The 24369-nt window shown below is 41.3% G+C and overlaps 2 protein-coding genes across 3 annotated transcripts in view; one reads left to right on the top strand and one right to left on the bottom strand.

The window, feature by feature from the left end:
• The window catches only part of CRMP1 (collapsin response mediator protein 1), a 50339-nt gene extending 32358 nt beyond the window's left edge, over positions 1–17981 (top strand). Inside the window, exons 7-14 of one of the 2 annotated variants that reach the window (XM_009099369.4) lie at positions 1460–1528; positions 3449–3569; positions 4620–4776; positions 9001–9142; positions 10757–10927; positions 12144–12323; positions 14899–15064; positions 16597–17981. In XM_009099369.4, coding sequence (XP_009097617.2) covers positions 1460–1528; positions 3449–3569; positions 4620–4776; positions 9001–9142; positions 10757–10927; positions 12144–12323; positions 14899–15064; positions 16597–16688 — 1098 coding nt within the window. In that variant the 3' untranslated portion in view covers positions 16689–17981. The remainder of the gene's footprint in view (positions 1–1459; positions 1529–3448; positions 3570–4619; positions 4777–9000; positions 9143–10756; positions 10928–12143; positions 12324–14898; positions 15065–16596) is intronic. The other variant, XM_030239217.2, reaches the window with a different exon arrangement.
• A 4442-nt stretch (positions 17982–22423) lies between these two features.
• The window catches only part of EVC (EvC ciliary complex subunit 1), a 48929-nt gene continuing 46983 nt past the window's right edge, over positions 22424–24369 (bottom strand). The window contains exon 21 of the mRNA XM_050973563.1: positions 22424–23550. Within this exon, the coding sequence (XP_050829520.1) occupies positions 23469–23550 (82 nt within the window). The 3' untranslated portion in view covers positions 22424–23468. The remainder of the gene's footprint in view (positions 23551–24369) is intronic.

Raw genomic sequence — 24369 nt, 5'->3', positions numbered from 1 at the left:
TATGAAACATAAACATGAACAAATAAGTTGATGTATAACATAAAATCTGTCTTTTTCTATACTTTTATGAAGAGTAATTGTTTGGATAATGAAAAGAAAGCTGCCTGCACGTAGGTTTTTTAGGACTGTCCTCTGAAAATATAAATTTGATCTTGTCAAACAAATATTTTAGTTAATTAGCACTATCAAGTCCTCTTACAGAGGGTAATTTATCATATGATCTGATTTTATTACTTCCTTCAAGATGCAAATCTGTCCTACTTTGTGTATCTATTCTATGCCAATGTGCTATTTTTTTACACAGCTGTAATTTCATTTTATTGCTGTATTTTAATTATCTGAAGTCTTTAACTGGCACTGTTCAGAGCCAGTGCATTAATGATCCAGAACAGCTGTTTTTAATAATACCTATGAAACCTTATGTTTTTCTATCCAAAATGTTCTTAAACAGTCAGATTAATGAATTTCTGTTAATGCCTCTTCAGCCTTGATTGATTGTAGTGAAGGCTAAAGTATATATGAATGTTAACTTTTTCAGTTTTACCAGAGTATGTTGGTGTGAGCTTTTCACCCTGAGGGTCTTGTGATCAGATATTTATTAGATGACACATTCAAATATGTTCAGTAACTTCATCCTGGTCTCTAGGGGACATTTCTCCGTGCTGCAGAGACATGACATTGTTGAGCTGGGCTCATTAGAACCCTGTTGGCAGGGCAAGGCAGGGCAGGCCGGGACCAGACCTCAGATGAAAAGGGTTTGACCACTAGTTTCTGCAAAAAGGGAAATTTATTCCAATAACACTGTTTGGCTTTAAATTAAGTGAAGCTTTTCTATTAAAAAAAAAATCACTGCTATGAAGCCAGATAGCGCAGATTATTTTTCTGAAAAGCCCCCATTGGTCCTGAAATGGGGTCTTTGATGAGAACACAGTGCCCTTGCAACTGGAGGGCACTGTTCTGTTTCATAAAAGCATAATTTTAGTGATTCACTGTATAGGAAAAAAGCGTTACAGAAAATGAATGTGTCAGCAATGCTGAAGGTTTAAGAAAGTGCTTTGTGGATTGCAACCAGAGAGGAACTTGAGCAAGTAAATAGGAAATGGCAGGCTGGAAGTACCCATAATTACCATTTAGTGTATTGGTTCAAGCCCATTTCCTGGGCTGGTGTTGTGGTATCAAGTAGGACTTTCTGGAGGGCAGAGGAGGTTTCTGATGGTGCAGCCCAATGGCTTGGGGGACAAATATGCTCAATCACACAACAGAGAGCACTGCTGGCTGTGCTGGTGGGGCATGGGACCAGTTTAGAGCCAATGTTTTCAGTGTTCAGTGGGCTTTGCAGCTGCATTTACACTGACACTGAAAGGGGCAGTCAGACCATGGGGCTGTTCATCTCCCTGAGGATGCTGGGTACACAGGGCTCATCCTGGGGCTGGGTCAGCATTTATCTCTTACATTGCAGGAACAAAAGCGTATTCTGGAGATGGGAATCACTGGACCTGAGGGACATGCCCTGAGCAGGCCAGAAGAGGTAAGGCCAGACATCTGATTCTCCCATTGCCTTTTCCAGTATTACCCAAAGTCTGAAAAGTCCAGGCCCTTTAAACTTGTTTGTTTGTTTGCCTGAAAAGCCCCCTGGATGCTGCAGCCAGGTGCATTCCCTTAGTCCAGGGATAAGCGTGTACATTCCTTGTACACTCAGGAGTCTCAGCTCCTGCTGCCCCAGGCATGGATGTCCATGTATTTTTTTAAGTGTGACCTTTGTGTTTTGATTTGTGATGACAATAAAATGGACTTATCAGGCTAAAAATCAGCAGTGCAGCTTGAGGGTTAGTCCTCAGAGTAACTGCATTTATTAAATTGCTTTGGCTGAAAACCTCCTATGAGATGCATGTGCACATCTCTACTGTGCATAGGCATACACCCACATATAGATCTACTTTCATGCTGGCAGATATAGTGGTGTCAAAAATGCAGGCTGTAGAGATGCAAATACATGAGAATGGAAAGTTGCTGCGAGGCAGCTTGTTTTAAGCAACTCCCTTATAATAAAATCTGAGCTCTGGTGTGGATCATCTCAGGCATCTGGAAAAGGTTTATTTAATGCCAAGGAGAATGTGGAGACATGAATATGCCCCCTAAAGTACACAGCTCAGACCATTAATGGGATGTGAAGGGCGGTAGTGGGAAGTGGCTGCTTTCCTAGAAGACTAAAGAGACAACGTCCCGGGGGTTTGAGGCTGAACTTGAAGAGATTGTTGTGGTTTGCAGATCTTTATTTAACTTCTCCCCTAGGCAAAAGGAATCAGCTTAATTGGTCACATTCTTCTATTGAACTGTTTATGTACTTTTTCATTTTGCTGTTTAACTTCTGCTAAAATTATTCTAAAAGGATTGAGTTGTTTCCTTTTAATGAGAACAAGGGCCTAAGGAAAATCTGCATTTGCAGTTTCCAGAGAGGAATTTTTCTCAGCTCTAGTGCTGAGGGCAGAGGCTGTGCCACCTTCCCTGCTCTCTAAAGGTACATTTGGGGTTTCCAGAGCAAATGTTTTGATATAAGTCCTAGGACAAACTGAAGAAGTCTAATTTAAGAAAAAATATTTTACAAAACTGTAAAGGATTAAGCCATATAGTTTTGGAACATCTAAGAAGCTCAACTTTTCCAGAAAAACTCTCACACAGAAATTTCTGTACCACTGAGTCACTATTTTCAGTTAGAACGGGGTTTTTGGTATTAAAATGCCAATACTGTGAGTCCATCTGGGAAGGATCTGGTATAAAACCAATGGCTGGAGAAAGGAGTCTCCAGAGCTGCTGGGAAACACTGCTCCTCCGTCTGAAGAGGCTTTCTTTGTGTGCCTACGTCCCAGATGGCTCCCTGGGAGGAGATTGCCTTCACGCTTGCTGACAGAGGGGACTTACTGGGCACTGCTTCAAAGGCTTCTGTGGATTATGGGCTAAATTCAGTCCATAGTGCTGAAGTTGATGTTTGAGAATTCTTTACATTTACTGTCACCATTATGTAAAGATTATGGAAAGCTGCTGGGGGAGCTCAGAGGTTTTCTCCAAGCATGGGCAAAGTTTTCTTGTTTTATTCTCCTTGCAGCTACAGGGTATGAGTCTTAAATGGGAAGGTGGGAGGAAGGTAAGGAGGAGCTGCATCAGCTGCTTGGACATGACCTTTCCTGGGGTGCAGGGAGCCAGGGAGCTGCGTTTGTACTGGGGCAGCTGTACCCTGCTAGTGAGTTCAGCCTGGCTGTAGTTACTGCTAGTTCCAAGTGTTTGGAGTTGGGTCAGCTCCCTGTTTCCCAGCAGAGTCTCTCTCTATGGAAAAAGCAGAATCAACCCTTGAAGAGTTGTTGCTGAACAATTAGAAATATGTGCAGTCCTCCAGCTGATTTTTTCTTCAGACTGCATTTGCAGTTAACTCTTCCCTCCTTGTTTTGCTCAGCTTGAAGCAGAAGCAGTTTTCCGTGCCATCACAATTGCCAGTCGAATAAACTGCCCAGTGTACATCACCAAGGTGATGAGTAAGAGTGCAGCTGATATCATTGCACTGGCCAGGAAGAGAGGTAAGTGACTTCCTTTGCTCCCCCAAACTTTTTTTTTGTTGAATAGAAGCTCAGTAAAAAAACCTGTATGTTTTGACCCAAATGACAGGCTGTAGGGAGAGGTTGGCAAAGAATGGCAGCACCATTGCAGATAAATATTTGTGGCTGGGAAGGATGAGGGGAAATCCTTTTATATTTTTAGGTTGAGAAGCTCTCCCCACAAACTGTACTCTCGAAGACTGAATTGTAACTCTTCTCTATCCTGTTTTCCCTTTTACTTTTCCCTTAGACTGTTATTCTCTGTTCATGGGAAGGAGATACTTTGTTCCTAATGGCACATCCTCCATGACAGTATTTCAGGTTTTCTAAGAGATGGCTTGGGCAGTGACCTTGCTGTTAGAGATGCTTGGAGCTTGCTCCTGGCCTTGCTGGTGGGAGCTGAGCCACTCTGATGTATACTGCAGGTCAGCCCTGCTTGCTGGGGCCGTGGTGGGATCCAGGTTACAAAGCACCCAAAAGGGCCTTGTAGCCTGAGGGCAGCTGCTTCTGAAGCTGTGTTTGGAAGTCAGGACTGTTCTGCTGGTTGGGACTACAAAGCTTGTGAGCAATATGGAAAAGCCAAAGAGCAAATTATTGTCTTGATGTTTGTATTCTTGGAGACTTGGAGTGTGGTGCAGGGGACCATATGCTGCTGTCTGCTGTTGCTGTGCCCAACCTGGGAGCAGTAAAAAGGCATCTGCCTGCTGAAGTGATCCACCATCCAGTACACTCCAAATTGGAGCAACGTGCCTGTGATTAAAACAGTTCAAATTAAAAGTGGGTCTGAACTGTCTCCTTCTGGATTAGAAAGAAAGATTTGTAAATAGGCTGATCAAAAGCATGTAGAGCTCAGAGAGACTCCTGATTAATTTTTTATCATGCAGACAAAGCCAGGGCTGTTTAATTTCCTGGGAGCTGTGCTAGCCATGTAGCAATGTGTGAATTATACATGGCTGCATGCAGCAAGCAGTGTCATGTGCTGAAGAGAGAGTGGGTTGTACTTAGCTCCTGTGTATCCTTGCTTTCTCCAAGGTCCCCTTGTTTTTGGAGAACCGATCACTGCCAGCTTGGGGACAGATGGGACACATTACTGGAGCAAAAACTGGGCCAAGGCTGCAGCTTTTGTGACCTCACCACCTCTGAGCCCTGACCCTACCACTCCAGACCACTTAAATTCACTCCTAGCATGGTAAGACTTCCTTTTTTTTTTAATAACAGGATGATGGTGAGGCAAGTGCAAAAGCCATATGGCATGAAGCATCTAGGGATCAGCCTGGTTTCCTTTAGACCAGTCTCATACATGAAACAGCAGGAAAAGGACACAGAAAACCAGGGATAGTTATATCCTTATGCTAAGGCTGCAGTGAGCAGTCATGGACACTCCAGTTGCTGGCTGGCTTGATAGAGAGGCTATTCAGGAATTAATTCTTTTTCTTTCTGCTTTTCAAGTGATTCCTAGTTGTACAACTAGATTGTCAGGACTTCAAACTGGCCTTCTCCCTGGTTTTCAGTTTTCTTTAGCTGAATTGTTGATATATGATGGGATGGCATCCTCACTGTCCAGCATAAGCAAAAGCCTGGTTGGATACATCCCCATCTTTGAGACCAGGCTCAGTTTTAAGCCCCAGTCATATTTGACAAGCACAGCTCCAAAATCAGGGCTGTTCCTGAATGGAGAGATACCTAGAACCAAGAAAAATTTCTTAGGGCAATTTTTGTCAAAGCTGATGCAGGGCTCTCAGCTGTGAGTTCTGAAAATTGGCTTGTCCTAAACTAACTTGTTTTAGTAGCAGAGTTTGGTGGGTTTATCTCCTGCATGTTGAAAAATTCTGATTTTTTAGTTTGCTTTCATCTGGGAGGGACCAAAATCATACAAGTTTCCTCGTATCCAGTTCTTGCAGGCTTCCTCTTTTAGCTTGCCTTGTGTCTTTCTGGGCTCTGGGGTCCTCCAGCTGGAAGAAGGCAAAGATAAGTGGTACATGTTGAGCAGGAATGTCAGGAGAAAGAGGCCAGAGTGAATTACAAAGGAGACTGTGGGGGATTTGGGTGGAGACAGCTGGAGACTGAAGGTCATCTCTTGACAGGATAGGGATGTGAACTGACTGCCTTCAGGTTGGCAGGGAGAGTTTAGTTACTAGGTAGGTGAAAGAAATGTGGACAGCAGAGGAAGAAGTGTCTTGTATAGAAAAGAAGATAGCAGCAATGCCTTGCCAGAAACCCAGACTGTAAAACCCATCTCTGAAAGTATTTCCTGCCTGTAGCCAACTGTGGGTCTTTAGCTTAAGCAAAAGACCATCTGCTCTGAAATGATATAGAAATTCACAGCTGAAGCCCCACCAGGACAGATTGCTAGGGCTGGAGTGAAGAACTCAACTTACCATTCCTATCCTCATTTACCTTCATGTGGTGGCACCCAGCTCACCCAGCCTCCCCTTTCTGGGGTTTTCAATGCCCTAGACAGAACAGTGAAATCTGAACCTTGAAAGTGACCATCTTCAGAGCAGCTGCCTGGGAGCTGGGTGGGCACACACATGTGACAGGAAGATGCCATCAGGCAGTGCCATGTCTCCCCTTGCACATGATGGGTCAGGCTGTGCAGCCCAGAGCCCACCCAGGCTTTAACTCAACTTCTCTAAAGATCCTGCAGTTGAGCTCTGAGTAATGTGCGCCTCTGGTAAGAATTCACAGCAGTTCTCTTCTGACAATCTGATGGCAAAAATGTTTTTTCCATAACTGAGATTCTTGTTCCAAATAAAGACTCAGGAAAAAAATTACTTTCTTGGTCTGATTCATCACTATCTGCACTGTAAAGGGTGAAGTTCACTGTGTGAGGGTAAGGCTCTTAGCCAGCACATGTAAATGTGTATCAAAATGTTTGACTCCTTACTCTGTTAGAGTGGCTATATATGCTTTCTAGAAGAGAGTCCCAAAATAATAGTATGTGGGTCAAAGCAGATTAGCAAGAACATTTTTAGAATTGGAATCCAAATAATGACTTTTTAAAACTAACATCAGAACGACAAACCGAGGAGTTACAGAACTTTTCATTATTCTCCAAGCATGCAAAAATGGCTTTTTTTTTTTCCCTAGTGGCTTAAAGTCCTAGATCTTAAATGACAGCAGCTTAGCCTGCTTTCAGTTTTAATACTTCAAATCCATACTGTGAAACTAAAAAGAACCGTATATTGTCTTGGTCTGCTCTGCATTCATGGGCAATTTTATGCAAGTATGATGGTAAAGACAGTATTTCATGTTTCTATTGCACTCTTGATTTGGATACCAATATTTTACATTCATTTAAAAATCCCTACAGCATCCTTCCTTTGCAAGCATGTAGCATACTGCTTGTGCTCTTCTCCACAGAAAGCTGAATGATTTGATTTGTTGATTTTCCACTGGAAAGCTGAATGTGTAAAACCCCATCACATCTCATGGGATTTGCAGATTGAATTTGCCTCATGAGATTAGGTCCTTGTGTCATCTGTGGGCCGTGCACTTGAGTTAGCTTTGATCTTGCATGGTGTGCTGCTGCATTACTGCAGCTGGGATGTGCCACCTCTTGTGAATCAAAGATCTTGGTGCTACACAGAAGATGCAACTTACCATGAAAACCTTGTTTGAGGGGAAGAATAAGATGACAAGGTATTGATCTGGCATTTATTTTATGATGATCCCTTCCTGTCTCTCAGTTTTTTAGTTGATGTAAGGCTTATCACCCATTTGACAGTAGAGTGTGTCCAGACAGTAGGAGTGCTCTGGGTTAACCAGGGACAGGAAGATCTCAAGTGACACACTTCAGTTTTGGAAGTCTTCTATTGATTTGACTGGGGAGTGGAGTTCATATCAATAATGTCATTAAATGTCAGAGATGAGGCAGTATGGAGTTAAGAAAGCAAACCCTTGTTATCTCTCAGGTGTAGGAATTTGTACTGTGGTGTTAGAAGCACAGCATAACCTCAGGGGAGTGGGCAGTGATACAGGGCCTGGCTGTGACAGTCAGGTTTTCATGGTTATATCAGTGTGTGGAAAGAAGATATGCCGCAGGAAGTTTTGCTGATTAGAAGAGCATCAAAAAGGAAGAAATGGCATTGCAACCTTCTGACTTTATTGTTGTGTTAAAATAAATGAATGTTTAACTGATGAAATTGGCTTAATCTTTTGGAGTAGCACCAGGCAGTCATTAACAATCAGGAACAGCTAAACCACAGCAGCCTTTTCTGTACTGAATTCATGGGTTTGGCTTCTGCTAAAAACTGGATGGATGGCTTGTGAGTGTGGTGAAGAACCAGAAAAGAGGCCAAGGACTTTTCTCTGTCAGCAATGATTAGGGCTGGCAGCCTAGAAAATGGCCCTAGAATTACTCACGTGTGACACTTTTTTCTTCTGTACTTGGCTGTTGGTTAGCTTGTTGGATTTAGATGTGTGGACCAGAATCATTCAGTTGTTTCACAGCTGGAATTTACATTATCAGTTAAAGAAAAAGATGACAGGCTCTTGGGGACTTAAGGAGTGATGGAAGGGAAATTGTAGTGAGTTCTAATGTGCTTGCCTCCTGTAAGTTTAATCAAGAGCTAAAAATATCACGTTTCTTGTGGATATTGGAGAACCTTCTTTTTTGACTTTCTATTTTGGCAAGATTCTGTATATTGATTATGTTCTTCCTCCTTATTTCCAGGAGCAGCTGTGATCCAGTTCTGCTCTCTGCCAAAAAAAAAAAAAAAAATCTCTAGGCTGAAAAACCCAACCTCTTAAATAAAAGCATTATAAATGGTAGCTCTTTTTGCATTTTTCTCCATGCCTTTTTCTGTGTAAGACTCTTAAGTTAGATAAATCCAGAGCATGTGTTTGACTTGCACTATGCCTTTTGTTGTTTAATTAGAAAACTACCTGATAAAAATATTTTTATTTTCTTGGTTCTGTTTTGGAAGGTCAGATGAGAACTATTCATGTAAGTTTTGCAAGAAAAATACATGTGTAGGAGAGAAATGTTGGGGAACATGTTTGAAGCTCATGACTTTGCACTGTGAAATTTGCCATTATTTTTTAGTGTGGTTATGAATTAATTTATCTCAAGAGTGACAGACATTTCATACAAGCTTCTGATCATTTCCTTAATCCTGGAATAATCCTTTGTCCTGGTTAGTGGGCTTTTGCCTGATCTCTGCTGATAAGCAGCCTGGAGCTGGAGGGGGCTGTAATCCTGGAGTCCAGGGTGCTCCTGGGGGAAAGTGGAGATGTCCAGTGCCATTGTTACTCTCAGTGATCTGTAGCCAGCACAGAAAGGCTGCTGGCATGATTTACAGCCTGTGCCTCTGATATCTTGAAAGGCTTGAAAGGTCCATTCACAGCCTGTCTGAGACCAAGGTCACCTTGGTGATGCCTGGTCTAAACCTTCTGTGTGTTAACTCCACAGTGGGGACCTGCAGGTGACGGGAAGTGGACATTGCCCCTATAGCACTGCCCAGAAAGCCATTGGAAAGGACAACTTCACTATGATTCCTGAAGGGGTCAATGGAATTGAGGAAAGGATGACTGTTGTCTGGGACAAGGCTGTAGTAAGTAATTACTTACTTTTATAGACTAAAAGGCAATTGAGTGTTGGCTGAATAATGAAAGCCAAGAGACTCTTGGCCATTGCTTAAATGACTTTCTGCTATATTTCTGAGAATTCCCTGAGAGAATGCTACCGTGAGGTGAATTGCTTATTTCAAAAACCTCTTCCAGTTTTTTAAACTCAGGGCTGTGTTTCACTACTGACACTAAAATAGTATTGGGTTTCATTTGACTTGAGGCTTCCCAGATTCCATTGCTCTATTTTCCCTTAGTGTCAGAGCGGATGCTTCTGAGAGATGTGGTATCTGGAGCAATTTAATGGTTTTGAAGTGGACCTCACATAAACGTGATGAATGAATTGTTTGAATTTGGGGAGTGTGTCTCATCGTTTTTGAAAAATTACAAATGGATGGCAGCTGAGCCTGAGGCTAAAAGATGAAATGCTTTGAAGGAGAGTGTTACATGTAATTCATACTGGCATACTTTTCAGTGGAGTGCCAGTACAAGTCAGGAATTTTTTGATGGTTCCATGGATTCTAATGTATAATGATATTCTCCCTCTACTGTCTGTCTCCATGTGCACACCCTGCACACTCACACACACCCACTGCATTGTGCTCGAATGCACATTGCAGACTGGGAAGTGGCAGTATTTACAGTGCTGTGATGAGCACTTCACCCAGACTCTATTTCATAACCACTTTATTCAGGGACAGCTATTGAGATTCCAAACACAGAAGCAGTTTCAGATACCTGCCATGTAGGGGCAAAGCAGGGAAGCAAGCAAAGCACAGCCAGCTGCTGATATTTTCTTTTGTTACTCCCTCAGTGGGAAGGAACTGCAGGAAGGGCTGCAACATGGGATTTATAGGTGGTAACATTCAGTCCTGCACCACTGAGTAGCTTATACTTTACAAACCTTATATTTTACCAGGCAGGAAATAAATGTTTATCTAATATTAAAAGGCTTGGTACTGTTGTTCTTCCTTAGAACAATTGTTCTTGTCCATTGCCAGGGAAGACCCCAAAAGACTCTACTGAGAAATCAAAAATGATATTCTGTACAGTTGCAATTACCATCACTGACTGTATGCCAAGGTCTATTGGTGATGACATTTCTCCAGGCAAAGACTTTATAATTGGTTGTATTACTTAGATGTATAGATCTGATAATAATGGTAATAGAATGGACTTAATTTGCAAGAAGTGTTCCCAAAGTGTTGGAATCTTGATCTTTTGTTATATCTTGTAATACTCATATGAGTTTCTCTGATTTAAAATTTCTTAAATATTTTAATAGAAATTACCAGGACTAGCAACAAAACTCTTAGACCTCAGTGTGTAGAGAAAGGGATCCCAGATAGCTGAGCACCTTGGTGGTGTCCTGTGCACTAAGATTTCACTGGCTGTCCTTTGCAATGCCTGGAGTAACACACTCACTTATTTGAAACTTTCAGTTAAAGAGCTGTACAGAAGGTCCTGTGTGATACAATCTCTGTTTCATGCAACATCACCATATCTATAACGGGACACCTCCCAATATCTCCCCAACCTTTCAGTACTCTGAATAGTAAATCCTTATTTCAGTATTTTGCTCAAATCACATTGTTTTTCAGGCCACAGGCAAGATGGATGAGAGCCAGTTTGTAGCTGTCACCAGCACCAATGCTGCCAAAATCTTTAATCTGTATCCAAGGAAAGGCCGGATTGCTGTAGGATCCGATGCTGATGTTGTTATTTGGGACCCTGATAAGGTGAAGACTATAACAGCCAAAAGCCATAAATCGGTAAGGAGGAAATGAAAACCAGAAAGAAAAAAGGAATGTCACTGTTGTTTTTCAGCTGTTGACCTAAATCATGTGAACACCAATAGCTCAGGATACAGAGGAGTGGGGTAGCTGCCTACTCCTGTTCTGAAATGGGTAAATGTTTCAGGACATGGCAGTACTGAAGTCCTATGTTGGAAGCATTGTGATCAGGAAGGATTTCTTTTCTCTCTGCATACACCCTTCACTATTTATTTTTTGCATGCTTCTGGCAGACCTATAAACAGGTGTGAAACAGCAGCTCTGCAGCTGAGGTTAATAAGGCTGTGAGAATAAATTTAAAACCAGCTTTTTTTTTTGTTACTTAAAAAGCACCTGAAATTATAAATTTCACGATTAAAGTAACAGTATTCTAAACTATGACAGATGATTAAATGTTTTGATAATACAGCTCTAATCAGCTTCATGGATGGAATTTTCTGTTTAATTCCAGAGCTTTGCTACATGTTTCTTTGCCCTCAGTGCAGAGAACCAGTGACTGACAGTTGCTTTCATTTTGAGTCTGATAGGCTTTGTGTTTTCTATCCCAAATTTTGTGTATTACTGATTAATGCTTTTGCTCTTTGTATTGAGAAATTCTTCCAAAAGTTTTACTGAATAGAAGGTATTGCATTTTTATATTAAAAGACCAAAACATTTATAAACCTTTAAAAAGTAAGTTTGGGTGATTCAGTTTCTGTTTCTCTGTCTTGGGATCTTTCTGTATTTTCAAGAAAATATTTACCACCTGCCCTGTCATTCCCATTTAGATTCAGCTCTTCCTGGGCTTTTCTGGGCTTTTTCAGACAGAAATATGTGTGCTGGCCTCTTTGAAATTTGCTTACAGAGTGACAGCACAGGCACGGTAGGACCACGTCCTCTGGTTATCCAGCACCTGGGTCACAATTTTCCCTCTTATTAGGGCTATCATTATTCTAAATGCTCTGGTTAGATACAGCAAACTTTCCAAAAACAAGTGAAATCCTTGATGGAAAATAAAAAACTGGGAGGAAAAGTCTTATTTTAAAGGAAAGATCCTTTAAAATAATTTCATATGAAAATGCATTGCTTTTCCTTCATACAAAACAATTTTATACACTTTTAATGGCAGTTTTCTAAAACCATGACTACAACTGTACATATTATAAGTTACTAATGGAAAGAGGTTTTGGCAGTGAATGTGTTGGTTGATCCTCAGGCCATTGAGTACAACATCTTTGAAGGAATGGAGTGCCATGGTGCCCCACTTGTGGTCATAAGCCAAGGGAAGATTGTGTTTGAAGATGGAAATCTGCACGTCAATAAGGGAATGGGCCGCTTCATCCCTCGCAAACCTTTCCCTGAGTATCTTTACCAGCGCATCAAAATCAGGAATAAGGTAATGTCAGATCCTATTGAACCTTCTTCGTAGCCAAACCCTCCTGGAAGCATGGTAGCATCTGTTTTTAATATTGTTGTGGTATTATGAGTCCATATCTGATGGACTGTATATGACTTGCTCAAAAAATGACCACAAAACTGGTTGTAATTGTGAACTTATCTTAGTATTAACACTGTGAGCTTCAGCAGGTAGAATATATAATTGCCAGCTGACATAATTGCCTTATGTCCAGCAATGCCTTGTTCCACCTCTTTGAAGAGAGGCGGAATAGTGACAGAAGTACTTTCAGTTAAAAATTCAGGAAAATAAAAAGATTTTTGTGAGGGAGGATTAGGCAGAGTAAAAACAGAATTTTAAATTGCATTCTGAACTGCTACACTGCAGAGAAGAAAAGCATGTCAGCCAGAGATTCTCATTATATTGGGCATTTCTGAACTATTGTTACTGCATTTGCTGAGCTGTGTATTAGCAGCATTAATGGCTCAGAAAACTTTTCTCTTTTGTTTAATAAAAAGCTTGGGAAATGACCAAGATTTCACCTCTGTGTCACCTCTAGTTTTGAATTATATCAGTGCTTATCTGTTGAAAACCAATTGGCTGGACACCGGTTTGGAGTTTGGAAATTGCTTCTTGTCACTGAGCAGGAAAGTCACTGTGTGAGCACAGGTAATGAGAAAAATTGACTAAACCTCATATTTTCTTCAGCCAAGCATATACTGTAGGCGTGATACTGGCAGCTGAAATTAAGCCTACAAGCAGGTTGATAGCTTTTATCTTTCATAATTTATTAGATAAATTCTATCAAGCTGCAGAAGAAGGGCCTGCACTTCTTAGAAGAAAAGGCATTGTAAAAAGCAAATGCACCCGCAAAAATTTTGCAAAATACCAATCAGTGTTGTATTTTTTTTACATAATCCATGTACATGATACAGGCCTTCTCTTCACACTCACTGCTTAATGCTTCAGTGCCTGGGAGTGTGACATAAATTAGTGACAAAACCATCAAAATAGTGAAACCAGCACTTTAGAAACAAATATCACAGCTAAGTGTCTTGTAGCAGGAGTCTGAACAAAATTACCTAGGCTAAGTAACCTGTGTCTTGCAAGTGGGCCTAGATTTTGGGAGACCTTTGATCCTTGGGCAAGGTCTGCAGACAGACAAAGGGACTGATATTTTTGCTCCTGCAGCTCCCTCTGCTGCCTGCCAAGAGGGAGAGCAGATTGACATCCAAATTTCTTTTCCCATTATCAAATTTTATTCACTGGAAGTATTCAGAAAACCCATTGATGGTTTTATCAGCTGCTGTATGAACATGTCTGTGCACAACAGAGGAATATAGAAAAACTTGTCAAGCAAGGGACTGCAAAACTGAACTGGCACAGGTTGGCAGTATAAAGTTATCCCTGGAGCAGGGATAGCAGTATAAATTCGTGCCTTTGTGGGTCCCTGGAAGATGGATTCATTGCTGTGATTAGCAATTGCTCTTTTCTGGGCATTAGTTCTGGCTCAGCCTGCAAGACAGTGGCTCTTCTGAGCCTGATGTCCCTGTCATCAAAAGTAAGGAAAATGCACTGATTGCTTTGAGAGCCGGATCAAACCCCTGTGAATAGTGTCTTTCTATACAGTATTTTAATTTCACTTTAACCTGTTGTGGGAAATTCTCTGAAACTATAATCTTGTATGACAGAGATTTCTGATCTCTTTGATGAGCTTTGCATTCTGAATCCAATGGCTTCAGGCTCTTTCGGAAAACTGGAACTGTTCTTATTAAAATATTATTTCCTAGATTCCTATGATTTTAAGGCCAGTGAAGTTTTTATGATTGTCTTTGCTGATAGTCCTTGTAAGAAGCATATAGGTAAAAAATCTAGAGACCTCAAACTGAAATCAGCGCTCAAATGACAGATTAAGCCTACAAGCAGGTTGATAGCTTTTATCTTTCATAATTTATTATATAAATTCTATCAAACTGCAGAAGGGCCTGCACTATTGACTGATATTTAAGATAGATCCCGTGTCACAGTCCACTGTACAATTGCTTTTCTAGTTGATGACAGGAAGCAGAAACTTTTGAAATTTACTTTAAAAATTGCCACTCCTTTTCAATGAGTTCTAATAAAGAGAATGAGACCTACGATGGGGAGGAGCAGAAGAAATACAGGTAGGAGAGAAATTGCTGCAGTTGGTATAGTGGGTATCAGCTGTGCTACAACCCAAGTGTGACTGGCAGCTGAATGGGGAGAGAAGAGTTGATTGAGACTGATCTGATGTAAGATAAGCAGATCACACCTGTTCTTTTGAATCCCACTTCTTGCCTTTGATTGTGAAGGAAGCTTGATAAGGAACTCTTTTGTCATTTATATATATATGTATAAATTGAGGGAGCAAGCTTTAAAATTTCCTTTATATATAAAGCAGACTGCACTTTGCTTTATATATAAAGTATAGCTGCATTGTTAATTCAGCCAGTGCAGAATATAGCTCTGTGCTTGCTGCTGTCTTCCTACAGGGTCATTAGGCAGCATTATCTGAGCATTCAGTGTCTGGATTTTTACTCTCCTCTTGTATTAGGTGGGAGGACTGCAAGGAGTCTCCAGAGGAATGTATGATGGACCTGTGTATGAAATCCCAGCTACGCCAAAATATGCAACTCCTGCACCCTCAACTAAATCCTCCCCTGCCAAAAACCAGCCCCCACCAATCAGAAACCTCCATCAATCCAATTTCAGCTTATCAGGTAAGTCAGCCTGACTAATGAGAAAAGCCGTGAGTATGGATTACTGGTGATGAATTTCAAATACCATTACTTCTTAAGTCAAATATAAAAGGACTGTATATAGTCATGTACGTGCATATACTTACATATATATAAGTATATACATGTTTTTATGCATTAATTGCTTAGCGATATTTTACATATTGCCAAATATTCAAAATGTTTTCAATTTCAAATTTTCTCTGTGTCAGTCTTTCACTATAATTTACCTGGCCCATTGCAATTAGCTGAGTTCTCTTATTGATGTGACTTAAGTCCCTTGGTGGTGTGCACAGCTGATGGGACTTGGGTCTGGTGCAACCTGTGAGTCTCAGACATTTCACAGGCTGCATCACCAGCAACTACTAGACATGAAAACTTCAACTGTCCTTGTCCATGGTCATAAACCGTGTGCAGAAGTTGTTCATAAGCAGATTGGAATATTTCTTATCCTCTGCTCTTGGTGCCCAAAACATTTTCCATGGTACATAGGAAACAGACTGGAAAATCATCCTTTGGGGTTGCTGGAAATAATTCTTGTCATCTGAAGACAATTACAAGTGTGTCAAATCCTTATTCTTCCAAAGTCTGCAGCCCCAATGGTGAATAATACATTCATATGATGTTGTGAAAGTCATTGGATTTTTCCCTTGTGGGAGCTGATGGTGGAGTTTTCCTACTTTACAGATTCTCTCTTGAGAAACTAAATGAAACTTGTGTAAGAAAGTCTTAGGAGAGAAAATATTTTAAAAACCCTTCTAATGAGGTGAAGTATATTTTTGCCCATACACTTGGGGCCATGGTGAGCATATGCAGATATATATGAAGCTATAAAAAACAGAAAAAGTGCTTAGAAAGTTCATATCTTAGTAATAACCAATAATTGGGATTTTCATAAGCATCTGAAGCTGTGGTTTCACAGTGCAGTGCTGGATCTGGGTACTATCAACGCATCTAGTGGTACAAATTTGATCTGGATGATGTGAACATAAAATTAACTAGAAGTAGAGACTAAGGTAACATTTGAAATGATCCCACATATTTATTACATTGCCTTCAGGAAATTGAGTGTGATCAGGCAATACTTAGCCTGTCCACTTGTCCACTTAAGAAAGCTTGTCCACTTAAGCTTAACCTTTCAGCGTTTAAAATGCAGTATGAAGTTTACATTAGCTCGGTGCTCATTTCCTCATGGATTTATGATTGCTAACATCAGACTTACTGAACTGTTGTCCCATGGACTCAGTAGGGACATATGTTCTAAGTCAGTGAGGCAGGTTTGAATAGTCCCTTCAAGTCAGTGGAAAATAATTCTCCATGTAAGGTGAGCATATAACCTCTCATGCACTTCTCATTGAAGACAGAAATGTACCTTGAAGGTCTGTTCAGTGCTTCAGTCAGGCTCAAGATAAACTAGCTGATGGTGATGTCAGGGAAGCATAGCCAGGTAGAACCTCACTCCTGATGTTTTATTCCCTTTCATAGCTTAGTTTCCTCATTTTCTGTTGTTGCAGGAGCTCAGATTGATGACAACAACCCACGTCGTACTGGCCACCGCATCGTGGCACCTCCTGGTGGGCGCTCCAATATTACCAGTCTTGGCTGAGAAATGATGATGGACAGAAACACAAAGATGAAGGATCATGGGAATAATGTCCATTCCCTTCAGTATCTGTGTTATTGAGCCCACAGTTTTATTTGGTACTAACAGAAATAAAAAACGAAATGTCTTTTTTTTCTTTTTTTTTTTTTTTTTTTTTTTTTTGTATAGAAAGAGGTGATAATAGTGTGGTGTGTTTGCTTGGAACTACTTGCCTCACAATTGTGCTTTCATGCCATAGTCACCTTAAAGCATGGTGCTTCCATTGCCCCTTTAGTGACTACAGGTTTTAGCTTTGTCTCGTAACTGAATGATGGTTCCTTTGCACCCTTTCGCTGTATTAGAGTAGTTAATGCATGTTACTGAGTTATTTATGCAAGTTGCATTCTGTGAGTGAGTCCCTTTAGAACACATTGCCAACAACTGACTAGACACAATGCCAAGATTAATGTCTGTATTTGAGAAACACCACCAAAAACACTAACGAAGGAAGAAAATGGCCCTCTGGAAAGTAAGCAGTAGAGTAGTATAGGCAGCTTCTGTTTAATCTTTAATTTATTATAAACCCAAGAAGCACTTCTCTCAAGACACAGAAACTCACTGGGACACGTAATGACAAATGGTCTCCGTAGCACCTGTCTGTTCCCACTCGGTACATTCCAAGTCTGTGTCCTTCTTGTTTCCATTTTAGACAGAGCCATCAGTTTTCCATACCAATGCCATTGCCACCCCTGCAGGGATTTCTCCACCTGGGCAGTAGTGCTCTCCTTCTGCATGAGATTTTTGGTACTTACAGATAATCCAAGTTGCTGTCGGATTTTTAAAGTTTTTTGTACAAATTTTTTCCTTTGTAATCACACGCATTTTTACTTACTCTACCGTATCAAGATCTACTAGTCGTGGTTCAATTTCTGAATTCAAAGCTTGTGAAATAAAGGAAATTAATTGATGGGTAAGCGTCTTGCTCTGTGCTGTGACTCAATGACTAAAAATTTGGAATGGAGGAACTCAAGAGGAATTGTCTTCCAGGCTGACATCATGCAATAGAAGGAACCTCCTTAGATCACAAGTGTTGAGAAGTGTATAGGTCTGCATATGCATACTATAGCATGATATAGTATGTCATTAAACAGTGCTCACAGTAAAAATGTACTTACTAGAAACTGTATGTACTGTTGACTAAAATGTACTTATTAATGGTTGGATTCGATCTTAGAGTTCTTTTCCAAGAGACTTAACAAGACTTAACGAGACTTAACAAGTCTTTTCACAGACTTAACAAGTCTGTCATTCTATGACATTGCAGCTGCCTCAGTTTTGCCAAAATGAGACACGAATTAACTTTCTGCCAAAGACCTTGATCTACATCTTATAATTCACTGCTGTCATCTTCATCTGTAGTACAAAACCAGTACCCAGTGCTGCACTGTGACCTAAGCTATATTTGGCTTCATTGTGGTTTTCTCTATTGATTGAGCTGTGTCCAGGCATAGCAGGAAAAGAACATGCTGCAGGTAAGGTGAGGGAAGTGGACTTCAGTTCTCTGGGAGTGAAGGAAGTATTTCTCCTTGTCTTTCTGACTCTCTGACAAACTGTGTAAAGAAACCTTGCCATAACAGTTTTGGGAAGTAGCACCCCTGAAGTTTGTCATTCTGAAACTGGTACACTGTCACCTGCAGCTTGCCTGGGAAAGGAACTGCTACCCTGGAAAAATCCATTTTGGTCAGCTTGGTCTGAAACCTGGCAGCAGAACTAGTCTGAAGAGCCAGCTTTTCCTTTGGCTTTGAGCTGAACCAGTGCAGAAACATTGCAATTCAGTCTGCAGTGAACTGAATTGATTGCTCCCAAAAAAAAGAGGAAAATGAAGGTTTTCATGAACAATCCCTTCTGCTAAGAATTCAAATTCACATTTCATATTGCTTGGAGCATTCCCTCATCCTCAGGCTTCCTTGCTCATTTGGTGGTTCAGATATTTTATATGATATAAATGAAAATAAATTGCTCATTTGGTGGTTCAGGTTTTTACAGGAAGTAAAATAACACTAGCAGAGAAGCCTGAGGACAGTGTGCCCTGGAACAACCTACAGCCTAGCAGGTGAGGCAATCCTGAAATGCTAAGTTTCCATCTGCCTTGTCCTGTTCCAACCCATTTGCTGTGAGTGTTGACAGCCAGCAACAGTTGTGGTGATGTAACCCTGACAGTAGAAATACAGCTGGTTTGTGAAGCTATGTGGCAAATTTGACAGCGTGAAAATTTCCAAACTGCTGGTTACTTCTTGCATGTTTTTGTGCAAGTAGCAATGGTTGCCTACCTCCAAATAAAACTTCCACTCAGTGTATGAGGCTTGTCACACTTGAGGTAGCAGAAATGATCATTGTGTAACTCGTGTTAAGATTCCACTTTTCCTACCCACTCAACAGCATCTTAAACCAAAAGCCCTTTGCCTACAAGCTGGTCAAAGATTCACTGTTAATGTGCATTTATTTTTTCACTGTGAAGTGTCTGTGAATAAATACGTGTGGGTGTTTTGAGAGGCATTTCATGGTTCAGTGCTCTGTGAACAAGACTGTGCCTGTCAGGTCAATGTGGCTCTCCTGTGATGTCTCCAAGAAGTAGCCTAATCCCTGCAGCCTGGCTGCTCCTGCCGTGGCACTGCTGAGGGGCAGCCTGCAGGAAGTCATGGATCCTGAACTGCACCTCACCAGGTGAGGTGAGGGAAGCCTCACCTGGATGGTTACTGTGATTCCACAGACAGTGGCACCAAGCCATTCCCCATGGATGCAAAACAAGGCAAGGGGTGCTTCTCTTCTCAGGTGGTAAACCTGGAGTCTATTTCATAGCAATGTCCCTGCCCCTACATCACTAACCTGCCCTTAAGAAAATCAAACACTACCAGTAAAGAAAATGTGGATTAGCTGGTGCTCCTGAGTGCAAGCTGAAGAACAGGAAACTGCACTTGTGTTTGCTCCCTTCCAGGAACTCCAGGCTGGGAGATGTGAACTTGGTGAGGAGCTGCTGTTATCTCAACTACAGCTGGAAGCAGTGCAGAGCTTCCAGGCTTTCTGAATAGTCAAACTTCTAAAAATCTCCAGCAGGCTATGACCTTTCAATACCTGATGTAGCTCTAATGATGTAAAGCTGCTCTTCCCTATTGCTATTTGCAATGGTCTGCTTAACATTAGTCCCTATGACCAGCCTGGGAACTATCTTTGTAAATTGTGGAAGGGAAGGCTGGATCCACAGATTGCTTTCTGAACGTATTTTGGACCAGTTTGTCTTGTGCTACAGTTTGTCTGCTACCAGAGCAATGCAGTTACATGTTTAAATTCTAGTGTTTATAGCAAAGCCTGCTAATTATGATGCTTAGACTATACCAAAACTGATGGCTGTCCCAGCCTTTAAGTGTTTCTCTTGGCAATATACTGGTCTTTGTCCTCAAGAACTAAGATCTCAGACTAGACCATGTCAGATGACCATCTGCTCTGAGTTCCAGGAGCCAAAACCACAAGCTTGAAGGAGGTCAGAAGAGCAAGCATAAAATGTTAATCCTCCTCTGAATGTCTGCTTCATTTCCAGTGCTTTGTAATTTTCTGAGAAGCAGCAGCAGCATCACTGTACCTGTAGCTCTCAGTGAATTTGTCTGCCATGCACTTGACAAGGTATGTTTAAACCCATGTGAAATCCTGCCATCAATGTCTTCCTGGAGCCAGGAAATGCACAGCTTAATGCACAATGGCAAAGTGTTGATCTAGTCCTCTTGGCAACAGCTATTTCTTGCCATTTAGACCTAGCACGGTTCTCAAAGACCTCACATGGCAACAGCCTTCCAGACCCAAGGGAGTGGCAAGCAGAATTCACTAGTTTGCCATTATTCAATCTTCTTGACATAAACATTTGTCAAAGGAAAACCCTTTAGGGTACAAAATATCTACAGATATTCATCCAGCAGTGTATCTAAATTTACAATGGCACTAATAACACTGAAGGTGTTACATTAAAAAAAATATTAGAAGTATCACAAATGTGCATGATAGAGACAATTCCATAATTAGAACATCAGTCTGGAGTAACAGTGATTTAATTCAAGTTGTATCTTAATCCCGTGTAATTGTCAAGGAGCTCTAGGCACAAAAAAAAAGTGTGTTTCTATTCCAGGCTCAACAGAACACTGGATTTTGCATTTTTTATAATTTGGGTCAGAAGTGTCCATGAATTCAGTGCTTGCATCTGAATTTTCACCTGCCTTAAAAAATCAGGGATATCTGAATGCACCATGCTCTGTTCCTTATTACCTTCCCTCTGACTTCCCTCAATCCTTGCTCATCTACTGGTGGTAAAAAAATTAATCTCACTCTTCTAAACAAAGTGACTTTAGGTTAGTTTTTCATCATGGTTGTAATGAACTTTCCACAAACTTTCCAGATAAATTTCAGTGATGGCAGTAAAGGCTATTGGGAGAGGGGTAAATGGGATATGGAGTAATGTTACCCTCAATGTTTTAAAATAGGAGGAAAAAGGCATGACATTTCCCCTAAATTTCTGCAGTGTTTTTGATATGTACCTGTAATGCATGATCAACCTCCATGTTATCCCTTCCAGGATAAAGAGAGGGTGCTCCATAGATTTACACTATAAACTGACTGTTTTGAACTGTGACTGATGCCTAGGTATCCCATTTTCCCCTAATCCAAGCCTATGATTCTCTAACATAACATAAAAGCTCAACAGTATTAACTGCAAAGCATCTGCTCTGAGTTTTGTCTGGCATTTTCTGCACTTTTTTCTCGGTCCAGTTAACCCCTGTCTTGTTCAATACCTGCCTCACTGACAGACAGGGATGGCAAGTGTCACATTCTGCCCACCTGCACATGACACTGAATTTGGTGTATCCACGGGGAAACTCAAGGGGACTGAAGTCACTAACAGGGACAAGAGTAGCAGGTGTTTTGACAGGAGATTGCCAGTGTGGGAGAAAAGAAAGGTCTGCAGAACCTCCATCCCAGGAGACTCAGGCAGATGGAAGATTGGGAGGTGCCCTCTGGGGCACCAGACCGGGGGGACTGGCAGGGATGACACCTAGCACAGGGACCCTCCCTGGGATCACAATTAGCACTGGGACCCTCCCTGGGGACTGGCAGGGATGGCACCGAGCACAGGGACTCTCCCTGGGATCACACCGAGCACAGGGACCCCCTAGCTCCCTGCTGGAGCTCCCTGCCCGCCTCCTCCAGCTGCGAGGGGATGTGACCACCGCGGGCTGCCCGGGAGAGGGCACTGCTGCCCTGCTTTTGGAACAATCCCCGTTCCTAATTCAGAGAAAAAGCCCTTGCCAGCCGGGCTGGCCGAGGCACAGCACGGGGTAGATCCCGCCTGGGTAACCAGAAACCCGCTCGAGTGATTCTGCTGCACCCTGAGTGTGGCAGGAGCTCGGCTGCCCGGGGGGATTAGAGCATCATCTGCTCTAATGGTAACAGCTCCCTGTGCCCTGCGTACAGAGAGCACTGCAGAGTGAAACGTGTGCAATCCTACATGAATACACTAATTCTGTAACAAAACAAAAAACAAAACAAAACAAACAAACAAAAAAACCAACCCAAAAAAAACCAACAAAACCACAAAACCAAAAAAAAAAACCTCAAAAAAATTTTCCACCTAAAAAAAGGAAAAAGCAACAACTAAAATGTTAAAATGTCCAGACTGGGAAGGCAGAAGTACTGAAATACCAGAATCAAATGCTTGAAAGGATACAATTCAGACTTTTTTTTTACAGCTGAGATGAAAATTAACCATTTAACACACGAGTGTAACAGGCCTGGTGAACTTGTTTGTACAGCAGCACTTTTGTCTGAAGCAAACTGTGTAACTGATGTAGTACTTTCCATCTTCCACCAAAGGACAACCTTTTCATTAGCAAAATATATGTTTATTTTTGAAAAGGCAGAATACTCCCACTTCATGAAAGCTGTAGGATTGCTTAAATGGGGCAATTTATTACACAACACAGGTGCTCTGTACAGGCAGTAAGAATTAACTGCTTTGCATAACAAGAATTTCCCATAGGAAATGTAATGAGCATAACAAAGTACATTGGAAACAAAAGGGTGCACTTAAAGAAGACTAGAAACTGAAACATAAAAAGTGAAAGAGTAAACCAGTTTTCTCTCATTTTCTCTAAAAGTAACAATTTGAATTCGAAGACAAAGGCAGAGAAACAGATATTTAAAAATCTTTGTACAAATTTTAAAAAGCATACATAGGACTTGAAGCACAAAAATATAACAAAAGTGAGACCAAATGTCATCTTTTGATCTATCAGTACCATCTGAAGCCTGTTTACATGTTCTCTTCATTTTTATCTCCTTTCCTTAGATCAAAGTAGCATTCACAAGAAAGAATGCCACTGTGTACCACATCTCAGGCTCAAAAGCAAGCAGTACATCACTCTTGTGATGAAACCTTTCTGAGATACACTGACCTGGGCCCAGTGTGCACCTGTCTCCTACAGGTGCACTATCCTCAGGTTTATTCTGTCTCCCCAGCCTATTACCCAAGCAGTCTCAAAGAGCTTGTACCTTGTTCCCCCTTACCAAAAAGGAATGTTTTATTAACAGCTAAAGGAAGTTTGGATTGATTCTTGGTCTGCAGCTAAAAAAGATTTATGAATTATTATTGATTTTCTTCACTGTTCCTCAGCAAAGCAGCTCAGTAAGTACCTATAGCAGCTGATATTCCCCAGAAGGATGCCTTGGTACACGGTGTTCAGACAGCTCAGACAAAAGCTTTTACTACCTGCTGCCTTTCTTTTTTAACATCTTTGAGTTTTTCCTTGGTTCAGTCTCCCCTTCATGTGAACTCTGTGACATCTCTCTGAAAGAATAAGTAAGAAAAAGAAAACAAAATTGCAGACGGTTTAAAAAATGCTCTACTTCTCTCCTAAACTAAATTAATTTTGGTAAAAGAAAGGCTCTTGCTATATAACTTCTGCAGTCACTGGTTTCACTGCCTCTGTTGGGGCTGCCAACACAAAGTTGCAAAACCATAAATGTTCCTTTGTTGGGTCCCTGCTCCCTACACACGCATCCCTCGTCGGCTGTGGGAAAGGAGTGTGTGAAAAGGGTTGATGCCTTCAGGGAAAGGAGCCATCTCCTGAAGTTAGTCCCAGGCTGAGGTCACTCAGGGGATAAATACTTTTCCCCAAAGGCCTGTGGCTCCTGAGAACCAACTGTTTGCTTTGCCTGTCAGCAGGATTTTCTCTGCTCAATATATCAAGCCGCAGCAACCAGCTGGCTGGTTTGATCTGCCCGTAGTGATCAGCTGGCATCTTTCAGGTTTGCAGCCATTTCTCCTCTAGTTAGCACCCCAGCACAAGCCAACTGAAACATCTATCAAGAAAATCATTGTTAGAGCTGCTACCCTCATCAGCCAAAGACTGGAGCTTGCCTTTGTTCCTGAAATAAAGGTGGAAGTTGAAAGCCTAAATACCACAGACCATATTTTGGTTGCTACATTTCAGTCTAGTTCCATTGAATTCACTTGTCTCTGCTGATTTATGCTGTCTGTGACTAAGGTTTAAATAAAACTAAATAAAGGAAATTTGGAAACAGTATTTCTCATTTCTCTACCTTTGATCAAAGCTATTTATAAAATACATAGTAGTACAGACAGGCAAATACAGATGAATTTCCA

This window comes from Serinus canaria, chromosome 4 (assembly GCF_022539315.1).
Source record: "Serinus canaria isolate serCan28SL12 chromosome 4, serCan2020, whole genome shotgun sequence".
NCBI lineage: Eukaryota > Metazoa > Chordata > Aves > Passeriformes > Fringillidae > Serinus > Serinus canaria.
This window is presented reverse-complemented; position numbering and strand designations above follow the sequence as displayed.